Source organism: Agelaius phoeniceus, chromosome 6, assembly GCF_051311805.1.
Source record: "Agelaius phoeniceus isolate bAgePho1 chromosome 6, bAgePho1.hap1, whole genome shotgun sequence".
In the NCBI taxonomy this organism is placed as follows: Eukaryota; Metazoa; Chordata; class Aves; order Passeriformes; family Icteridae; genus Agelaius; species Agelaius phoeniceus.
Window position 1 is genome coordinate 12,515,480 of NC_135270.1, and position 16,748 is coordinate 12,532,227.

Genomic DNA, 16,748 nt, shown 5'->3' on the forward strand with positions numbered 1-16,748 from the left:
AAAAGGCTGCTCAGAATTTGATACAGTCACACTCACTTTGCTGATTAAGCTCAGATTCCCAGGGAATCTTCATGACAGAGTTATAAATTCATGAAGATTTTATGGGCCATCACTGAGAAAAGTCTTAATTATCATAGCACTGGAGGGCACCACCATAATGCAGCCCGTGGTAAGTGCTTCCAAAGCACAAAAGTTAAGGAGAGGGGTCAGATGTTACATCCTAACAGAGGCCTAACAACCATGACAGCCAATTCAGGCTGCACGGGCTAGGCAGCATGTAGGTGGATTGTGAATCAGCAAGCCTTTAAAATGCTTGTCACAGTGAATTAGTATGTCTTCCAGCAGCAGCATTTGGCCTAAGAATAGATTTTCCAATCCGGTTTTGCTAACTCTAGAAAAAGTTGGGTTTGCAGAACAGACAAATGGTTTAAAACATCTGTGCAAGCAAGCAGGGAATTACTCAGGAAATCTCGGAAAAAGCTCTAAGAGTTCTTTTTTTTTCTTCTTGGAACACTGCAATAAATCTGAAAAATTTTGGAAAGTTCACCAAGATGAGTTTACAAGGGTATTTTCAAGCTATTTTGTTGGATGCTAGAGGAAGGCTTTGAAAAAAATCTGTCATTCCAATTGTACAGAGCACAGTATGACTCTGAAGATATTTGTGATTTCATCTGGAAAAAACAGCAATGAGCAAGCTGAAAATGTTGCAGGTGGAGAAGGCAATGTAAATTACAATTAGAAATTGGAACAGAAAAGAAACACAATTTTTTTTGGATAGCTGCAGAATCAGTTTAATGTCACAGCACAAATGAGAAGCATACGTGGCATTTCTGTGCTAGTTCAGAGAGAAAAGGGAATTTTGAGCGATGCCTGTCCAGAAAGCTCTTTGGTGGGGTGAGCACAATCAGCCTGCCCATGGTTAAAGCAGAGCCACTGAGCATATGAAGACAAAGGTTTTGAAGAACAATTGGTACAAGTCAGGCCTCTTCTGTTGCTGAATTGGTGCCTCAGTTTGTTCTGGACACTCTACAGGTGCTGCTGTGAGCACTGGAATGACTTTGTGTGTCTCATGCCTTCAGGTTTGATTTGCTCATGCCTAACAAGGTGCAATGACTCAATGAACCTTCCTTTCTTCAGCTGAGTCACTCAGACCAAATCCTTGTGGAGATTCCCCGGGAACAAACAGGAGGTGAAACTCACACTGCAGCCTTTCCCTTACACTGATGTTAAGGCCTCTCTCCTTGCACTTGTTCCCCTGCTTCTTTTCATTAAATGTACAGAAAATTAGCATCTTTGACACCTCCCTACACCACTTGTCAGGCTGCTGGGAGCTGGGCAGCCAGCTCCCAGTTGCTGAGAGGACATAAAAGTACAGCGTTGTTAGGAACGCCTCATTTCCCTGGAAAAGCTGATTGTCCCAGGGTGAATGGCTAAGGTGGGACTGGGGGCTGCTGCTGCTGCTGCTGCTTGGGCTGCCAGGCAGAAGGAGCTAAGAAACAGGCTGGGGAGAGGAGAATAGAGTGAGAATGGTGTGAAGAAAGGCAAGAAGCTAGTTCAGGCATCTGTGTGGGAGAGGGACTTTTGGTTTTTGTTCCTTTGTTTTGATCTGATTGTTTTGCAGAGCTGCTTCTGGACAGGATTGGGGTCTGCTTACCTAGGCATGCTGGTGGTTCTGGGGAGAAAGTGGCTGCACAGCAGGAGATACTGGCCAGGAGATGGATTCAGGGCAGGTGGTGGATGTGGCCTCTGGACAGCAAAGGACTTTTGCTCGGTCTGGCCAGAGGAGTAGGAAGCAGTGAGGGAACAAAGCAAGTCAAAGGGACTTCCAAGTCTTCTTTGATGCAGTTACTGAGTAAAATGCAGATTTTAGTTCATTGTTTTCAAATACTTGGAGTATTTGTTCCTCTTGTAGTTTTGGTCCTCTTGTAGAATTCCCCTGGCACAGCACTGTCTGAAACATTACTTATATTTGAGCAGTGTCAGAGGAAGAGTCAAATTCCTGCTCTGACAATTTTTGTGCTGGGTAACTGGCCTGCAATTGCAGCAGCAAGATAAATTTCTTTGGTTTCACATTTCTGGTAAGGTAGTTCTATCCCTGATTTTCCTGTCTTAACTCTTATGGTCTTGAGTGGGGCACAGTGCAGAAGAAAAGCATTAGAAAGACACCAGGATCAAATTGCATGTTGTTTCCAGGGTATTTTATCATTGTTAATATGCTGGATGCTTGCACTTGTGTTCCTGCTGTTCTTTAAACAGCTACTGGTGGTAAAAGGGCATTCACTGGTGATTGCAAGGGATAGTGTGGTTTATTTCAACTTTGCTGTTCATTGTACAGTTCTGTTTGGGATTTTCTGGTGCTTTAGAGGCCCAAATGTTGCATTTTTCTACCTTGTTATGTGTGAGTTCTGTATCTATGATGAGCCCATTCAGCACTGGCTTGTGTTGGTTAATCCCATGACATCCTGAATGTGGCTTCCAAGGAGCAACCAGTGATAGGTCCATAACCATGGATATCCCATGAAATGCATGTAGCAAAATGGAACTTTCATCAGCCTTCCCAGAGAACTGGATTCTCCTAGCAGAAGTGTGATTTTTCTGCCTTGAAGCAGATCTTAAGGTAACAAAGATCCATTTTGGAGTGTCAGTGCATCAAGTCTGTGTGTGAACCCTCTGAGCATGCTGGAGATGCTGCATGCTGCCTTGAGAGGAGATTTGTCCTGGGGAGAATGCACTCTCACTCACTAGCCTGGCTACAAGTGCTCCTTCTCCAGTATGAGCTTGACTTCAGAGAGGTTTAACAGCCAAAGACCAACTGTTTAAATACTACCAGTTCCTTTTCAGAAAGTGATTCACCAGAAACTTCTGTATTGAAAGAAAAATAAGTTCAAACAACCAGCAATTTTGCTGCTCTTCCATTGCTTGAAAGTCTGTCATACCTTGATCACATCCCATGGTGCCAAAAGCACACCTTGCCTGTTCTATTTTTTTTTTGGTTTGTTTGTTTTGTGTTTTTTTTTTGTTTTTGTTTTTGTTTTGGCAACACCAATACTGTCACAGGTGGAAGGAGGCACTGAGAATTACCATTTCCTGAAATGGATGCAAAAAAGGGTATGACAGCATATCTTTGCTCCACACTAGTTGCAAGTGGGTTTCCCCAAAGGGCTGTCACCTCAGAGATGAGCAGCAGGGATGAGCAGCACTGGCACAGGATGGAAATGATGAGCAGCTTCATCATTCAGTGTAGGAGGTGTCAGTGCATTTTGTTGCTCAGCATTCAGCAGCTTTGTCCCCTCAGCTGAGAAGATAATTGCATTTAATCCAAAATGATGAACCACGTCTCAGAGGTTTGTGTGTGGTTTGATATTGGCATTATAAAAGTATCAGAGAGACAGCTAAAAGGAAAAGCAAAGTGCTGTCTGCCTTTGCAGTCGTTATAATTAATAGTTGTGTTGCACAACTGTTGGTTTTTTTTGGTTTTTTTTTTTTTTTTTTTACAATTTTGTGAAAATCCAAGAAGAAGGAATGAATTTATCAAATGGGGGAAAAGGGTGCTGTTTTCCTGCTAACCTGCTTGCCCTGAAAATCATAGACTCAAGACATAAATCCTTCCAATGCGAAACCATCTCATGTGACCTAAATGTGTGACCTGCTCAAACACAATAACTTAAAGGATGCCGCTTCAGAATCAATTTGCATCACTTGTTGGTGATTTTCCTTATAAAGTCAAGGCATCATTCTTAAGAAAATGGTGAATTGGTGGATCATGACCTCCTTTATGAGGTTCACCTTCTCAGCCCCTGAGATACTACGGCGTTTGTCTATAGGAGCAAATGCTCAAAGGCTAATGTGCTGAAAAGAGGGGAAGAGCCTTTAAATGTCTTTGTAACTGTTAATCCTGGTTCCCTGTGGGCCCCTCTCTTCCCCCCCACCCCCCTTTTCTTCTTGTTTTTGCATCAGAAAGCTTTCATTTTTTTTTTTTTCCTTTAAAACAGCTGCATGAGACTCAGGACCAGGTTTTTAATGGGCATTGAAGATAAACAAAGACAGTGGCTGCAGAAATGAAGTCTACTAGAGGCAATTGGTTCTTTTGTTCATTTGGAGAAAAAACAATCAAGTTTCTGGAAAAAAAGAGCAAAGCCAGCCAGTGGAATTGTGATTTAATGTCATTATTTGCAAATCTTCAGATCTGGTTTTGACTGGGTATTTCCCACATGGCAAGTGGGAACATGCAGTTTCTAATTTTGAGAAGTGAAGCTCACAAACTTCTGTACTTGTTTTCTTTAAGCAAATATCTGGAGAAGTTTAACTTTGTAGAGGTGTTTCTTGTGGATTTTTGTTTTTTGTTAATTTTGTTGGGCTTCTTTTTAAGAGAAGGTTCATCCTAATTTTATGCACAGTCCTATAGAGTTTGGATGGTTTCTGTGTTGAAATAACACCCCTATTATTAATGTTACTATAATTGAATCTAACACTAAGTCTTATTTGTTATGCTAAATTGGGCCCCTGTGACTGCTGTGAGCTTCTAAACAGCCTTTCCTCACTCCCCCAGCTCTGTGCTCCAGTGGGGCTGGATGAGGGAAACATTTCTAGGTGGAAGATGAGGAGGAACTGGGAGCAGTTTACAGGGAATGTGTTTATGGATTGAACTGTCTGGACACTTGTACCACTGTGAAAAGCTTGATTTGATGTAGTCATGTGAAGAAACAGAAATATTCGTGAGTTTGAGGCATTAAAACTTGGACGTAGCATGGAGAAATTCTAATATTTGCCTTGAATATTGAGTATTTGTTAAATTGTAAATAGCAAAATCCGTATGTGGGTGTACTGACCTCTTTTCTCAAATGCACAGAGGATCAATCAAAGCCTGAAGTGTTTGGTGTGTCTCAGAAGTCAGAGCTTTTTTCAGCTGGCTTTGAACACCCACTTGCAGTGGTGGTAGCTAGACAGCCTTTTTTCTTACTGTTGTTGCCACCTCTTAGGAAAAGCAGAAGGAAATACTTGACTCAAATGGTTCAGATTTAATGGAAAAGTTCTCCTTTGGCCCAGATGGAGGATCTCAGTGATGTCTGAGGAGGTTTTTTTAAGTTTACTTCCACAATGCAAATTTTCAAAAAATAGGCACTTTGCTAAATAACCCAAGAAGATTTAGATTAACTCAGTTGTATTCCACAGGGAGCTCCACAATTTTCACAACATGTGGTTTCAAGACAAGTAAGATGCAGATGGCAAAGCTGTCGAGAGAGATCTGATGGGATAAGTTCTCAAATGCAGCATTTGCACATAAGTTGTGGGTTTGATTCCTGCCCGGGGCAGGATTCCTGTGGGCTCTGATGGATGTCCTACTATTCTGCTGGACTCTGAGCAAGTTTAGGAAACCTGAAGTTTTAAGCCTGAATTTGTAGGGTCAGTGTTTCTGTTCAAAACACAGAGCAGACACACCCCTGCTCCCAAATGCAAAAAAAAAAAAAACCAAAACCAACCTAAAAAACCCCAAACCACCCCAAACTTGGCATGTGATAAATGAATGGAAAAGACAAGCTAAGGAGAGAGAGCAGAGAGCAGCTGTCTTCTAGCCAGGCCACTCAGAGCATTGATTTGCCATAGAGCTCTGGAATTGTATGAGGGAAGGAGATTTGCTCAGGTCTTTCCATTTCTTCCAGGTTTCTGAAGTCAGTAGGCACTTCTCAGGATCACCTTTCCTAACCCTGAATTGTCTTTCCTTGTGGTGGAATTGTAAATAGTGCTCTTTCCTTACCTTATTAGGAGTGCCGCAATGAAAGCCTGAATTCATTCATGTTTGTGGAAGTGCACAAATTGTACAGAGATGGGTGTTCTCTAGGAATGTTTATAAAATGGAGAAAGGCTTGAAAAGTGTGGGAGCAAATGAATGTGTGTCCTTATGAGGGCAGAAGTGATATGTGGTGGAAAAAGTTAGAACCAGGAGCTCAGACTTGCTCACAAGCTCTCATTGATAAGCCACAGAGCACTGCTTAACCTGCTGCATTTTATTTTTAAGCCAAGGAGGAGCACTCAGCGATTCCTCCCGGTGTATCAGCCACAAACAAAACTCTTCATCATTGATCATGACCGGTAGTTAATGCCCTGCTTGTTGTTATTCATACATCCTGAAATGAAGCCAAGGCCAATTTAACTTCCTAACAAAACAGCTATTCACCGAGTGATTTATTGGAGCTGTAAACTAAAACTAACAGTTTATTATCGTAACAGGTCTTAAAAGGACAGAATTTTTCAGCACAGCTGAACAACTGCAACAGTGTTTTGTGCCTTTCCAGAGCAGGGTAATTATTAAATACTGGCACTGAAGCCAGTTCTTTTGTGAAGAGTTTGAAAATCAGAACTTCTCAAAGATAGTCATGAATATTGCTGGGCTTGCTGGATAATACTGAGGTGTGTGATGAAGGAAAATCAGATTGGGTTAATGCTGTCTGTGCACCATACAGAACACAGCAGCTCAGTGCACAGATAATTATTACTCAAGATTATCAGAGGAATGACAAGAGTATTTCTGCTTTAAAAGTCTTTGAGGCATAATGTTTGCTTTACTGAATTTGCACAATTACTTGTTGCACTTGAGGTTTTCACACAATTAATAATACTAATGGGTCACAAGATATGAATGTTCAATAATAAGATTGAACAGAAATCTGGAAGTATGTTTTTGGCATCTTAGGTTCAATACTAAATTATTTCATTTGGGAGGAGTTCAAGAGCTCTCTAGCTTAGAATGAGGAGATAATCACTACATCATTGCACTGTCCAAAGGAGCAGAGAGCCCTGGACAGGCTGAGTGTCCAGTGTGGCCTTGCAACAAGGTGTGAAATCCATCCCAGCTCCCAGAAGAGCTCCCTAGCCCTGAGGGCTGTCACAGTGCACACTGGAGGTGTGAAGCTCCAGCTGTTGCCAGCATCCATTTCTGGAGCCCAGCTCCAGCTGCCCCAGTAGAGCAGAGCAGTTTCCCCGTGGGGCTGTGGGTCCTGTGCAGGCTCTCTAACGCTCCTTCATCTCTAATGTGTGCTCTCCCTCTCGTAGATCAGTGCCCCCCTGGTGAATATTCTCCCGATGGCTTCAAGCCCTGTGTGCCATGTCCCCTGGGGACATACCAGCCCGAGGCTGGCAGGGTGTCCTGCTTTCCCTGCGGAGGAGCTCTCACCACCAGGCACAGCGGGGCAGCCTTGTTCCAGGACTGCGAGACCAAAGGTGAGCCAGGGTTTGTCTGAACCGCATTGATCCAGGGCAGAAGGAAATGCTGCTGCTCAGGTGGGGCATCCAGAGAAAGTTCTTTCTCCTTCTGAGGGTCAGTCCTTGCAGGACTCCCACAGCAGGCTGGCCTGGCCTGGCTGTGAGGAAATTCAGTAAAGCCTCAATTCTTTCTAAAACTGGTTACCAAAAGCATGGGTAAAAGAAAATTGCTTATATAAATCACTAAGAGGACAAAGTCTTTTACAGAAAATCTACTGCTGCAGAGCAGAAATAAGGGGTAGAAATAAGGTCCTGATGCAAACATTTGGTAGTGGTTTGGATTAAGAGATATCTCATTTCAGTTATGTTTACTGAGAATTACAACATATTTTAAGAATTTAGCAGTATCATTGAAAAATTAATATTGCTGGTAGTAGTGTGATATCTAATAGTTTCCTTCAGTGTGGAATCACTGAACCCACAAAGACTCCTTTTTCATACTTAATTTTGTGAAATTGAAGTACTAAAAAATGATGTTAAAACTCTGGATCAAGATAAGAGGAGCTGATTTCAGTTTTATTTAACATAAACAAAAACAAGTCTATAAATGAGGTTCAGTTTTCAAATTGGAGTGGAGATTAAAGGAATTCTTTCTATTAACTGGAATGAAGAGCTCAGGAATTTGCATGTGGAAGAGGCCACATGAGACGTGGAATCACAGATGCAAGAACTATTTGGAGCTTATCTGAAGCATTTGGATTGGGGCAGCATGTAGGGAAGGACTCCTGGCTGAGCTGGCTTCCAAAACTCAGCAAGAATTATTTGGGAGTAAGCAGAGCTTAAAATGAATAGGAAAAAAAAAGAGACTGTGCAGCATAGAAAACTACATCTGCTAGTAGATCTTTGCAACTTGCACAAAATAACTTGATAAACTGAAGTTGTTTTTTTTCCCTCATTGTTTATTACTGTGGTTTTATTGCTGCTTTCACACAGAACCATTCTACAGTGTTCATTTGGGAAATTTGAACCTGCACAGAATGATCTGATGAACTAAAATTTGCGTAATTACTTCTTTTTTGTTACCCCCACAGTTTGCTAATAGGGCATTTCAGTTTCTGAGATGACACTAGGTCTTACACAAGTGTATAAAAGCATATTCTAGTATGCTGCTGCCACTTTAAAACCATGATTATTTAATTACTGTCCAGTTCAGTGTTCTCCTGGCCATTTTTACAACACCTCAACTCACCGATGTATTCGCTGTGCAATTGGGACATACCAGCCTGAGTTTGGACAAAATTACTGCATTGCCTGCCCTGGAAACACCACTACTGATTTTGATGGGTCAACAAACATAACACAGTGCAAAAGTAAGTACAGCAAGATGGTTTTGATGCTCTCTTACAAATAAAAAGACCGAGCCATTAATGTTTGGGGTGGCCCTAAGGGCAAAACTCAGCTTTGCTCCAGGGAGCTGGAGAGAAGGCAGAGCTTGCTCCTCTTTTGCTGCCTGCATCTCACCCCACATGGCTCACTGAGGTCTGTGAGACACCATTTCTGCAGACTGGTCCCATCAGCCTTGTCAAGGTAAGGGATGACTGTGTGTTGCCAGTTGGTGCTGGGTTGCCTGGGGTCTTCTATTGAATCTTTTCTCTCTTGATACAGCAGAGTTTGTGTCCTCAGCACCCTGATTTGTTCCCTCCTATTAAGAGGAATGGAAGCTGGCTCACAGAACTTAATAGCTCTAGTAACCATTTCTTGCTAATAACAACCTTTGAAAGAGTCCATTACCAAGGGAGCCACTGCTCTGGATTTATGGTAGCTGAGGGGAAATTAAAGAGGGAGAATGGAGGGCAGAGAGGTAACTGCTCAGAACCAGCTCTGAAGTGCCTACACACGCACACAGACACATGAAAACACACGCACCCAGGGATGTGAGAGGCTGGCAAGGAGAGCTGTACCTGCAGCAGATGCAAAAAGGGAAATGTGTGTCTGCCCCCTGTGCAGCTGATGTGACTGCAGGAGGGCTGCAGGGTGGCCTCTCTTTGCCTTGTCCTGCATTGTGTGTTCCTTTTCCAGACAGGCAGTGTGGAGGGGAGCTGGGAGATTACACTGGGTACATTGAATCACCCAACTATCCTGGGGACTACCCTGCAAACACCGAGTGCACTTGGAGCATCAACCCTCCGCCCAAGCGCCGCATCCTGATCGTGGTCCCAGAAATATTCCTGCCCATCGAAGACGAGTGTGGAGACTACCTGGTGATGAGAAAAAGCTGTGAGTCTGAACACCCATCAGGGCACAGCTCAGGGGGAAACACAGGCATTGCTGTTTGCAGAAACTCAATGTAGTCTGCCTGGCATCTCTTTAAGAGCAGAAATTTCTTTAATGGCAAATGAAGAAGTCCTATTTGGCAATGCTGTCCCATAGTTTTCAGTGAAATTCAGAGGGTACAAGGCCATGATGTGTCAGTGAACTGAGAGAAATATTGTTAAGGAGGGGTAGGTGGTTCAAGCTAACCAGTCATGCATTATGCTAAGCAGTTCTAGCCTGGGTTAGGAGAGAGGAAATGCTTGCTAATCCTTACAGGTGCCTGATGTGTGGATAAACAACCTCAGTTTCTAGTGTAGGCATGTCCTTCAAACAGTAGACTGTTATTTTAGGAAAAAGGAAACTATTCCCTCACCAAGAAGTCCCTCATTGATGGCCTGCCATCCACTGATGGCCTGCCACATTTTGAGGAGTTTTCTTAACACCAGCAAGCATTTTTCTGGTGCTAGGAGAGAAAAGAGCTTTAGTAGGAAGCATTGTCCCACAACTGCCTGTTGTGCTTTTGCTTTGAAAGCTTCTTCCAACTCGGTGACCACGTACGAGACCTGCCAGACCTACGAGCGCCCCATAGCCTTCACCTCCAGGTCCAAGAAACTCTGGATCCAGTTCAAGTCCAATGAAGGGAACAGTGCCAAAGGATTCCAAGTCCCTTATGTAACCTATGATGGTGAGTGGGAGTGAGCAGCTGGGCTGATGTGGGCTGGTGCAGCTGCAGCAGTGCAGAGTTCTCCTCCCTAAGCAGCAGGGCAGCCCAGAGGTGTCCCTAGGAGCTGCTTCCAGGAGCTGGTCCATTTAAACCTAATCTAAGGAATTCTGTAGTGCACTGCAGTCTTTTAAGTGCCACCATGTCTTCCAAACAAAAATCTGGAGTTCTGGGCTCTGGCCTGCAAATTACAGAGCTCAGAGACAGAATCTAAGTTTTATGCACTTCTGTGCCTTTCCATCTTCTTTGGGTGGCCCCAGCAAGGAATTAGGTAGAGCCCAAGTACCTGTGTTTTATGGTGTTCCTGCTACCATTTGTGGCCTAGAATCAGGTAGCAAAATACCCATATTGAAAACAGACTTGAGGGGAAAGATTTTCACCTCACCCTTGTCAGAATCATGAGGTGTGAAACTGGAGCTGAGGATTTGCACTTCAGCATAAGTGAAGTGATATTGTATGTTCTGCTCACACTGGATTAATTGTGAGGGAGCCATCCCTGCTGTGGTCTGCAGAGTTTCACTAGTGGTGGAAAAGTAATTTTTCAGGGGAGACCTCTCCTTTGAAGAATTTCAGGTTATGATTGACCAGAGGAGTTTTAAGACAGCATCCTCTTACATAATCTCTTTATTCCTTCTTCCTGTAGAAAGAAGTCAATAGCAGGCTGTGGGTGTGTACAGATGGGTCTCTGCAGTTCAGTTGGTTTAAGGCAGGTCACTTGGTTACCACATGCACTCCAATCTTGGGTGCTTTATGATTTCCTTTGCTTTTGACAGATTGATGCTGAGCAGCTCAGCAGAGTACACTGTTCTCATAATAAAAAGTGTTAAGAATATTTTCTTACTGCTAATATGAGAGCCAAGTACTACTGGCTCTTCTGAGGCAGAACTTCCATGTGTAACCACAGGAGATATTGAGTATGTAAGTGAAGTGAAGCTGCAAATTACTCTCTTGTGCATTCCCCACAGAGGATTACCAAGAGCTAATAGAGGACATTGTTCGGGATGGCAGACTTTATGCATCTGAAAATCATCAAGAAATACTTAAGGTACATTCCTTCCACTGAACATGTTGGTTTTGATTGGAAATCATATTATTTGGTGCAAGTGAGGTTACTTCCTGCATCAGGTCTGTTCCTTGGTGCACCAGGCATGAGCTGCTCCGGGGAAATGGGGTGAACCAGCAGATCCTGGTCGTGCAGAGCAGTGGGTAGGGGACCCTTTGCTCAGGGGGACTGAAGGTGGATCAGAGCTACCAGGGGAACTGATTTCTTGGGAAAGCACTGCGTGCTGCTTCTTGTAGCCTGTAGGTTAGCAAAGGCTTTTCCTCCCTGGGCAAAAGAAACCTCTTTGTGGATTTCTCCAACCTTGGTTAGGGGACTTCCATAGGCAAGTTGAGTGCATGCCTTTGTTTTGCTGTATATCAGCTCAAGTGTGTGTTCATTTTGTGGTTTGTTTGCTGTTCTTGGATGTATGAGGAGGGAAGAAATTCTGGAGCTGCTAATTTGGAGCACCAGTGACTTCCCAGGAGCCTGAAAGTCAGCCTTGCTCTGCTATGCTTCCAAGCCCTTGAAACACTTGAAAAGTAAAATCCCCCATAATCTTTTTAGAGTTAGACAGGCATTAAACTTTGGTGATACTGACCATAACTCCTCAGTGGAGCTACAATGAAATCTGCTTCCCTTTTCCCAGGACAAGAAGCTGATAAAAGCACTGTTTGACGTGTTGGCACACCCTCAGAACTACTTCAAGTACACAGCCCAGGAGTCCAGAGAGATGTTCCCAAGATCCTTCATTCGGCTGCTGCGCTCCAAAGTCTCCAGATTTTTGAGACCTTACAAATAGTTGGCACTGAACTTAAAAGCTGAACCAGCCCTGGGCATGCACAGAGGGGCTGTGGTAGGTGGGGCTGCTCTCTGTGTTCTACACATTGGCAGAGACTCTCCAGGGAAGCTCGCCAGCTCCCTTCTTGGCAGAGTTTGGCTTTCTCAGCTAATATAAATATTTTGGTGAACAGAATTTTGATTTCTTTCCAGATAATACCTTTTGGGTACCAAAGGATACCTCACGGGTCCCTGAATTGGAGACTGCCCATTGTTTCTGTAACTGAAGGGTGCCAAGCAGAAGTTTGTAGAGCTCTGCCCCGTTGCTTCATCAGCACCTCTAAAAGCTAATGAGGACAGACAGGCTAAGCAGTGTGGTTTGGGATGAACCTGGGCTGCCATTAATGCATGTTACCTCAACAAAGCTGGGTTCAGGCTCGGTCTCACTGAAAGTGAGAACAGGATTGATGACTCTCTTAACATTTGCTACACAGGAAATTCAGAGCTGAGGTTGACACAGTGTAAATTCAAACCAATGAGGCCAAGAACTGCACAGGGTGCAGTTTTTCTCTGAACTACATGTGGCATGAAGCAAAGGGTTGAATATCAGCTTGAATGTTCAGCAGGGTCTGGCTCACTCAATGTCCATGTTTGTGACCTATTGGCTTACGTGGAGTGATACCAGAATAAACTGTGGGCACCACAGCAGTGGAAAACAGGCCCTGACCCTCTGGACATTTCCATTTTGGGCTGTCTGCAGCTGTTAGAGCAGATCAGATTATTTCCTAAATCCCAGTGTTGTTCCCATGCATAGGCCTGGGACAGCAAAAGGCATTTTCCAAGTTGTGTAAAATTCTGCCCTCTGAGCACCTGCAGGTGAACACAGAAGCCCCATTTTAAATGCAGGCTTTGCATAGATGATGCTCTTGGTACAACACTGTTTAAAGCTGAATAAGGTTCTTGTATGAACCTCAGCTGTCATGTTCTCCACCTTTTCTGAGCACCTTGTGGAGCAGAGAAGGGCTGCTTTCCCTGTCTGACTGGAGAGAAGGAGGGACAATGATTCAGCCAGACTGAGGCCACAAAAGTTGTCTATGGCAAATTGTTCCTTGGGATTCCCAGGCTCTGTGTCCTTCTCCTCAGGCTGTGTTTCCCATTGGAGACAAAGCTATTCTGAGAGGGCCTGTAAGGAAATCTGTGCTGATCAAAATGTTGTCTCAGTGCTGTTCTGTCCACATCCACATCTCCTCTGGCCATCCAATCCATTCTCTGAGTAATGTACCTCGAGGACCTTCTGCCTTGAAGGGAGACAGCCACAGTCCCATCCATTTGGAAATGGACTTGTGACTTCTGTCCTTTGGCCACTGGCCATGCCAAGGGGTGCAGTGGGCACCAAACTCCCTCTCTGTGCCATCTTAGGAGCAGTACTTACATTTCCCAGGGTAGCCAGGGCCAGTGCTCCCTTTCCCAGGGTGTGGAGTCAGACCTGCTGGGTTTCACTGCATTGGCACGTGGTGTTTAACTGCTCTGTGTGGAAAATACCACACCCACAGTGTGACAGCAGAAACCCTCACCAGGAGCTGTCTCTGAATCTGAAATGGGAGCTCCTGCCTCAGCCTTGCTGAGCTGCGTGTGGGACAAGGACACATCTTGGCCATGGTGTGACAGGGAGGGACAATGGCTTTGGCCACAGCTGGGGAGCAGAGCCCCTCAGGATGGGGCTGTGGGGTGCTGTGCCCCTCCTGCTGCTGGGGAGGAGTTGCTCAGCCTGGCCAGAGGTGGGAAATGGTTTGTGCTGCTGCCAGGAGGGAGCTGTGTCTCCCTGCTGCCCTGGGCAGGCTGTGGCAAGGCACAGGCCTGATGCAGGAGCCACAGGGAGAGCTGGCAGAGCAGAGGGGAGGGAACACAGCTCCTCCTCTGTGTGCTCCTGGCAGCTGTGCTTCATCCCAAACAGGGTCCTGCTGCTGCCTCTGTGGGAGAGAGGACAGGCACACCTGGCAGAAGGCACGAAGCAGTGTGACTGGGGAGGGGGTGGCTGAGGAATGCCACAACAGGAGGAGGGGGTGGTGAGAGGCTTTGCTGCATCCCTGCTGGAGTGTGCTGCTGTGCAGAGAGCCCCGGAGGGCATTTCCAGCTGGCTTCCCTTTGGCTGCACAGCCCCTAGCCCACGCTGTTGGAGGCTCCCCGTGCCAGAAGCAGAGTGCAGGGAGCCCCAGGGAGCCACCAGCCACCCCTGTGAGGCAGTGGCCAGGGTGCTGCAGCCCTGCTCTGTGCTGGGCACTGTGGGCACAGGCCATGGGGTGCCAGCTTCTGGCCAAGCCCAGAGGAGGGGCTTTGCTGTGGGCTGCGTGCTGGTGCCAAGGCAAACAGGGCAGCTCTTGGAGTGCTCCCTGCCGGGGAGGCTGCAGCTCTGAACAGCTCTGCTCTGCCCTGCTGAGGGACACAAACCAGTGACTGGTTTCAACCAGGGCTTGAGGAAGCCAGAGTTGTGAAACATCCCAATGTTTCTAATGGGTGAAACTGGGCTGTGCTGCTCTGTATGTGAGTTACTGATCCGTGCTCTGGGTTTATCACACTGCATCTCCTCTCCTAGTCCTGCCCAGCACAGCCCTGCCCAGCCCTGCACATCTGCTGGGACCCTCAGGGATCTCAGCTTTGCTTCTCCTGGCTCACACAGGCCATTTTCACTGCTGGGAGGAGAGGAGTGTGCACAGTCTGAGGCTGAGGAGAAAACCTGCCCTTTCTCAGAGAAGAATCCTCATTGTTCCACAGCCCTGTTCGTTTCCTGCTTAAATAGCAAATGACTCGGAAGCACTTCTGTTACCCTTGATGTGACATTATGGACCAAAATTTCCCCTTTTACTGTGTTTCCTGTGTGTGCAGTAAGAAGTGAAGAGGGAATTTTTGCTGCCTTGAATGCTGGGAGGAGTGATAACTTGCAGAATGTTGTAAACTTGGCATTGTGTCTTCATAGTGATGGTAGTGGCTCTGTAGAAATGTCAATTTCTACTTTCTGTGTGGTTGTAGAGTGATGATGTGTTTTGGCAACAAATGACTCAAAAATGTTTAACCTTATAAAACAAGATTGAATTTTTGGAATAATGATTAGTGCTAACTGGATGGCTCAATGTCACCTATGTCAGATAAACACAAGGATCTTTTGATGATTGTAAATTAATGTAAAATGTTTCAGACTGTTACTCTTGATAAGAGAAATAAACCAGTGAACTTTTAGCTGCATTAAGTGCTTGGGTAATATTTTTAGTTATCTTTCTGTGCTAAATAATAGTTTTGACAAATTTAATGGTTGTTTAACAAGTTATTGCAAATCAGATACAGTTTATCCTGGGAACATCTGCTTACCACAGCATTCTGTTTCATGTAATACATTACTAGCCTGCATCTATACAGATAAAGATACAATTCTTCACATATTTAATGGTGCACATAATTCTGGCAAGTAAAATACCAGAATTATCCTGGTATTAATTCTAAAAAATATTCTACAAATGTCTCCTATATGATGAGCTGGAGTCAGTCAGTCTGTTGTAACAAGCTGCATGAAGACAGGATAAAAAACTTAAAGTAAATCCAAAGTGTTTTATTACTTTGTAGATTAATCTGCTTATTTTTCCTAAAAAACAAAACCAAAAAAACCCACACAAACAAAAAAAACCCAACCCCAAACCACAAGGTTTAAAATGAAAAATAATTAAAAAAACCCCCAAACCAAGGAAAACAACGTGAAAGCTTGTGTTAAGACACAAGTTCCCAGGATGCTTTTAAGATTATACCACAATGTCATTAAATTCACTGGCTTAATTTCTTAGAATTGAAAAGTAGAATTAGGTCATAGGAAATTGAAAATAAGTCAATCTATAATAATTTTTAACACTGTTTTTCTGTTTGTTTTCTTTTTTTAATATTATGTTCAGAGTTTTAGGTTTAGTCCATCTATCAAACTTTTATAAAAGCAATCCCAATATTTTCTCCTGAATTTATTCAACTGCCTGTTTGACCCTTAGCTTCCTTTGATCACAGTGAGAAGAACTGATTTGTATTTCACTGGATGTGTCCACCCAGGCTCATTTGGTGTGGTTTTGGAAGACACAACTGTGTCATTCAGCTGTTTGCTGTGGAAAGGTGATGCTGGTTTATGTGGCAAGGAGTAAATGGCATACAGGAGTACAGAGGTCCTGGAAGAGTGTGGTGGCTACAGGCTGATCACACAGAAAACTGTGTTGTTTAAATATTCTCCCTGGTTCTGTGAGTGCTGCCAGTGCTGGACTGCAGCGATGGACACGAGTGCTCAGATACCCCCTGGGACAGGGAATGTCAGTATGAGCTGTCCTGGGAACTCCTGAAGTTCTGACTGGGACCTTTGGGTGTTCACATAGCAGCAATAATGAATAGGGGAATATGGAGAGCAAGGCTTGAAGCTTATTTAAATCCAAGGAACCAGAGGAGGTCTGGTGTGGGTGAGCAGGAAAGAGCAGCATCATGATAATCCTTTGGAACAGAATGCTGCAAGGATAGTGGCCCACAACTATTTCTGAATTAAACAAGCTTAAATGCAAATGCTTTTCCTCTCATGCATATAGATGGCATCCTGTAAATGAAATAGGTGTGGACTGCAAAACCTGTCACAACAAAAATGTCAACTCTCTTCCACCCCTCCTTTGGATGCTGCTGCAC

General features: G+C 44.5%; 1 protein-coding gene across 2 annotated transcripts in view; it reads left to right on the top strand.

Annotated features, from left to right (window-relative positions):
* Window positions 1-15,905, top strand: part of SCUBE2 (signal peptide, CUB domain and EGF like domain containing 2) — a 39,650-nt gene extending 23,745 nt beyond the window's left edge. For both annotated transcript variants that reach the window (XM_077179828.1, XM_077179829.1), the window contains 6 exons: window positions 7,051-7,218; window positions 8,409-8,570; window positions 9,280-9,477; window positions 10,046-10,198; window positions 11,200-11,279; window positions 11,923-15,905. In XM_077179828.1, the coding sequence (XP_077035943.1) occupies window positions 7,051-7,218; window positions 8,409-8,570; window positions 9,280-9,477; window positions 10,046-10,198; window positions 11,200-11,279; window positions 11,923-12,075 (914 nt within the window). In that variant the 3' untranslated portion in view covers window positions 12,076-15,905. The remainder of the gene's footprint in view (window positions 1-7,050; window positions 7,219-8,408; window positions 8,571-9,279; window positions 9,478-10,045; window positions 10,199-11,199; window positions 11,280-11,922) is intronic.
* The last annotated feature ends 843 nt before the right edge of the window (window positions 15,906-16,748 follow it).